Raw genomic sequence first — 6000 nt, 5'->3', positions numbered from 1 at the left:
TTTCTTTGTAGCAGATCCTTTTTTTTTTTTTTTTTTTTTTGAGACGGAGTTTGCCTCTTGTTGCCCAGGCTGGAATGCAATGGCGCGATCTTGGCTCACCACAACCTCTGCCTCCCAGGTTCAAGCGATTCTCCTGCCTCAGCCTCCTGAGTAGCTGGGATTACAGGCATGCGCCACAACACCTGACTAATTTTGTCCTTTTAGTAGAGACGGAGTTTCTCCATGTTAGTCAGGCTGGTCTTGAACTCCCGACCTCAGGTGATCCGCCCGCCTTGGCCTTCCAAAGTCCTAGGATTATAGGCGTGAGCCACTGCATCTGGCCCAGCAGAGGCTTATTTTTAAGATTCTTTTGATACTTCATATCCAAAATCAATTTCTCATATGCTAAATTTTACTCTATAGAAAACATGTTACACTTTCACAGTAATGTCATAAGGTTAGAGTTTTAGTTTTCCACATTCTGTTGTATTTGTTAATCTTCTGTATTCCCGTGCCCTTTTGGATAAATATTAAAACTTTATGCAGCTTTTCATGCTAATTATAAAATGTTATTAAATTTTAAAATCTTCAAAGAAATGGTAACTTTTTTACTTTGATCTTAAAAACCTTTAAAAGTTAAAAGCCTAACTTTTCTACTCTAGTTAATATAAGACAGGCTTATCAAAACCACTTTCAACAGCATGCATGTTGGTACTTTCCTTTCTTCTTATAACTAAAAGTACAAAATTAATAGCATTGCAAATATTTTATATCATAGTAAATGTACTTTTCAAACTTTTTCAAATATGCACTTAGAGTCTTTGCCTACGTTCCAAACATAATTCAAAATCACTGCAATCACTCAAGCTTCAATGTAGCATTGACAAAATATAATCCAGACATCAAAGTCAAAGGATTGATCATCTACTAGATTGTGGGGGAAACTTAACATTAAAATTATCAAAAAGCCCCCTGAAACAGAGCCAGCAATCTATGGACCAATGCCACTAAGGTGCCACCACCACAAGAAGGTAAGGATACAGGCTATGTCTTTCCCTAAGGCTATTCCCAGAGGCTAACACAGTGGTTAGTAGTGCAATACATACATGTTAACTGTTTGATGGATTGATGGAATCGATGAGCAAATGCCACTTGAGAATGGGGTTCTATAGGTGACAAGTGTTTCCATTTGAATGATTCTTGTGGAACCTTATAGCAGAGAACAATGGAAACATTCTGTACCCTCCCCTCTCTCATTTCTGAACTGGCAACATGCTATTAAGCCTGCTAACATCATCATCTAAGACAACTTTAAAGCAGCCCTGGTTCAGTCTTTATACTTTGTCCATTTGCCATGCCAAGATTGAGGCCCATGAAATCCTAGCACTGTAACAAAACAGAAGAAAGGATGGTGATCCCCTTGTGGAAATTTATCCTAAGGGAAGAACATAGAGAAAAGAGAGGAACACACTTTTTATAGTAGTAAAAAATAAAATTGAGAGAAAATTCAAGTCTAAAAATAGCCGGGTGTGGTGGCTCACGCCTGTAATCCTAGCACTTTGGGAGGCCGAGGCAGGCGGATCACCTGAGGTCAGGAGTTCAAGACCAGCCTCGCCAACATGGTGAAACCCCATATCTACTAAAAATACAAAAATTAGCCAGGTGTGGTCATGGGCGCCTATAATCCCAGCTACTCGGGAGGCTGAAGCAAGAGAATCACTTGAACCCAGGAGGCAGCAGTTGCAGTGAGCCGAGATCATGCCATTGCACTCCAGCCTGGGCAACAGGAGCGAAACTCCATCTTAAAAATAAATAAATAAATAAAATTTTGTACTTTAGAATTTTGCATTTTAAAATTTGTATTTAGATTGTATCCATCCTTTGATTACAGCCAATTTTTTTTTGTTTGTTTGTTTGTTTGTTGAGACAGACTCTCATTCTGTCACCCACGCTGGAGTGCAGTGGCGGGATCCTGGCTCACTGTAACCTCCGCCTCCTGGGTTCAAGCACTTCTCCTGCCCTAGCCTCCTGAGTAGCTGGAATTACAGGTGCCGACCACCACACCCACCTAATTTTTGTAGTTTTAGTAGAGGCAGGGTTTTACTATGTTGGCCAGGCTGTTCTCAAACTCCTGACCTCAGGTGATCTGCCTGCCTCAGCATCCCAAAGTGCTGGGATTACAGGCATGAGCCACAGTGCCCAGCTAGAGCTAAATTTATATATGGTGGTATACAAAGCCTAGATAAGAACTTGGGGGGGAAAAAAAGTTACAAGCGATTCCTTAAAAACTTTAACCAATTATTTCTCATTTTTATTTGCTGTTGTTGTTGTATCAATAATTAGGAGAAAAATAAAAATAAAAACTATTAAAAAAGAAAGATATGAGACTAGAATTCATTTTCTAACACAAATGACATATAGCTGGCATGTATGCAAGATCATACTGCCCTCCTTATCTTTGAAATGTGGTATAGGAGAAAACATAGAAGTTAGATGTCTAGAACAGCATCATTACCACTAGAAATATCATGGAACTCCCCCTACCCCACACACACACGCACACAGACACGAAAAGCCATTGCAAAGAAAGCTAATGCTCACAGTGTATAGCAAAGGCATCACCAATTGCTGAATTCTGGTTATAAGTATAATGCAGCCTCCATGAGCTCACTCTGATCAGAACCAGAAATGAAAGCCAGGCAAGGTGGCTTACGTCTGAAATCCTAGCATTTTGGGAGGCCGGGGTGGGAGGATCACCTGAGCTCAGAAGTTTGAGACCAGCCTGGGCAACATAGTGAGACCTCATCTCTAAAAAAAAAAAAAAAAAAAAAAATTTAATTATCTGGGTGTGGAGGCGCATGCCTGCACTCCTAGCTACTTGGGTAGCTGAGATGGGAGGATCACTTGAGCCCAGGAGATCAAGGCTGTGATTGCAGTGTGTGCACTGGGCTGTGACTGCACCAACGCACTCCTGCCTGGGTAGCAGAGCAAGACCCTTCTCAAAAAAAAAAAAAAGCCAGCAATGAGATTTATGGAAAAGACTACATATCTTTTGGTATCCATCAGTGACAACTGCACGTGATAGGGCTAATAACACTCTCTAAAAACTACATTCTTTCTATGTTTTTTTAGTTGAATAGTTATATTGATCATATCCGCATCTGAATTTCCCAGTTAACTACATTGTTACTGATAAAAGATGATGTATTGCAGATAAAATAGTGTAACTGCTGAACTACATGCAAAAAAGGTATTATTTTCTTTCATTAAGTACAGTCCACCTATGTTACATATTACTGATGGAACATTTAACTACATATACCTTTAACAGTGAAGAATTCTGAGCAGACTACTTCCACGTCCCAGAAACTTAGCTTTTCACAGGCCTTCTGTTTTATTCTGCTGTCCAGCAATAATAATCTTTCATATACCATTAACCATTTATCCCTCACCACCAGGCCTTCCCCTACCTCCCTTCAGTATCTCAAATCTATAATTAAAATAATCAGAATATAACTAAAAGATCCAGGAGCCTAGAAGAAGACAGATGTGGAAATCAAAGTATATCTAATACAGCTTCTTTTTCCTATATTAAGAGTTTCCATTTGAACTAAATTCTTAGGGGTTGAGTTTCTGGCTCCTATAGAATTCTGACAGTATCTTGGTACAAAATTCTTCCAAAAGAATTTTCCCTTTTTTTTTTTTTTTTTTTTTTTTTTTACGGAGTTTCACTCTTGTTGTCCAGGCTGGAGTGCAATGGTGCAACCTCGGCTGACCACAACCTCCGCCACCTGGGTTCAAGCAATTCTCCTGTCTCAGCCTCCCAAGTAAGTAGCTGGGATTATAGGCATGCGCCACCACACCCGCCTAATTTTTTGTATTTTAAGTAGAGATGGGGTTTCACCCTGTTGGTCAGGCTAGTCTCGAACTCCTACCCTCAGGTGAGCCACCCACCTCAGCCTCCTACAGTGTTGGGATTACAGGCATGAGCCACTGCACCCGGCCCAAAAAAAAAAAAAAAAAGTATCTTGAGGTTTAATGGGGTTCATGAATAAAATCTGCTATATGTATTAATCTAGTATCCCCAACAATCTTTAGTCCAGCAAAACACCTTAATCAAAATATTTAATGTGCTGTCTCAAGGGAAGACAAAAACATAATTGAGTTTGGGAAGCACCAACCATACCCTCCCCCAGCCTGCCATAAAAAGAATTGTGATATGAGTGTAAAATGGGTAGGCCAGTAACTTTACTATCTCTTCAACACCAGGTCCTCACAGAAGATTTCATTATTTTTCTTTAGGCACTCAAAAAGTTAACATCAAATCCAGAGAGACTAAAACATAGTTCTTCCACAACTAGTCCTGACTGCCTATGAACTAGATTACTGCAGAACCAATTACCAATAACTCAATTTCACAAAAAAAGTTTTAACTCTGGTTAGTGTTACAGCTTATTAACTTCCTAAGATTATATAGAATGATGAGTGTTTCAACTCATTTAAAATTTAGGATTTTCTTTTATAATTTTCCTAAGTATTTTATTTTCATCTGTCCCTCATCTACTTGGGGAAGTTGTAATGAAAGACACCTATTTAGGTTAAAAAACAATAAAACAAAAAAAAAAACTAATAAAGGAAAGTTTCTTTGTGTTTGATTGCTACTTAATAATGCTTAATTTCAATGAAGAACTAATATGTTCCCCAATCGGATTACAAACATTTAGTTCACAGATTTTTTCCTCATATAATCTGTAATTAGTCCAAAATGGGATAACAGAGAAAAAAAAGGTAATAAAGAAAATAGGAAAATTACTGAAGGAAGTTAGAACAAAATTCAGTTTTTTCATATGTTAAATCTGGTGGTTATAGTAAATCAGAAGTTTTCCAATTTTTTTTTAAGCGTGGAACTCTTCTTATCAAATAGTTTACCAAACACCCCAATATATAATACATATAAAAAAGCAAGTTGCCCAGGCTAAAGTGGGAAAAGGTTGGACCAGCCACGGGTTATGTTAGATTCATCCACAGCACCAAATGGCACTATAGGATATAGTCTGAAAACTGTCTGGACAAGATGATCTCAAAGGCCCCCAAACACTTGAACTTGGAGTAGTTTCAAAAAATTCACATACATAAAAAGGCAAAAACTCTCAAATTTGCATTAGATAATTTCCAAATAATCCCCATGAAACCCAATATTTAGATAAAGAATAGAAAGGGAAAAAATGCCATGTATCATAAATGTTGGATCTTTTCTGAAAATGTGGGTCTATGGTAGAAAACTATTGTCCAGTTAAAAGGGCAAAATTGGCCGGGCACGGTGGCTCACATCTGTAATCACAGCACTTTGGGAGGCCAAGGCAGGCAGATCACCTGAGATCAGGAGTTCGAGACCAGCCTGACCAACATGGTGAAACCTCATCTCTACTAAAAATACAAAAATCAGCTGGGTGTGGTGGCAGGCGCCTGTAATCCCAGCTACTTAGGAGGTAGCCTGAACCCAGGAGGGGAACTGTTTGAACCCAGGAGGCAGGAAAGTTGCAGTGAGCCAAAATCACACCATTGCACTCCAGCTTAGGAGACAAGACTCTGTTTCAAAAAAAAAAAAAAAAGGCAAAATTATGCACTATCCCAGAGTAAGTAAGATTGGAAACTGGTTTAAGATGGGAATAAAATTAATATAGAAAAAAATAATATAAAAATCAAATTTGGGTCAGGCACAGGGGGTTATGACCATAATCCCAGCACTTTGGGAGGCCCAGGCAGGAGGATCACTTGAGGCCAAGAGTTAAAGACTAGCCTCTGCAACCTAGAAAGACCACACCTTTTGTTTTTCCTTCAAGTACAGACAGTGTCTTGCTATGCCTGGCCTGGCCTACAACTCCTGGGCTCAAGCAATCTTCCCACCTCAGCCTCCCAAAGTGCTAGGATTACAGGAGTGAGCCACTCCATCCAGGGATTGGTGCATTTTTACAATCCTCTTGTAAGACACAAAAGTTCTCCAAGTCCCCACCCGACCCA

The 6000-nt window shown here is 39.3% G+C and overlaps 1 protein-coding gene across 1 annotated transcript in view; it reads right to left on the bottom strand.

Moving 5' to 3' along the window:
• HAUS6 (HAUS augmin like complex subunit 6) overlaps positions 1 to 6000 on the bottom strand; it is a 60548-nt gene that overhangs the window by 13934 nt on the left and 40614 nt on the right. The window contains exon 13 of the mRNA XM_058431156.1: positions 4698 to 4728. Within this exon, the coding sequence (XP_058287139.1) occupies positions 4698 to 4728 (31 nt within the window). The remainder of the gene's footprint in view (positions 1 to 4697; positions 4729 to 6000) is intronic.

This window comes from Hylobates moloch, unplaced genomic scaffold (assembly GCF_009828535.3).
Source record: "Hylobates moloch isolate HMO894 unplaced genomic scaffold, HMol_V3 SCAFFOLD_19, whole genome shotgun sequence".
Classification (NCBI taxonomy): domain Eukaryota; kingdom Metazoa; phylum Chordata; class Mammalia; order Primates; family Hylobatidae; genus Hylobates; species Hylobates moloch.
Note: the sequence above shows the minus strand (reverse complement) of the source record. Positions and strands in the feature narration are given on the sequence as shown.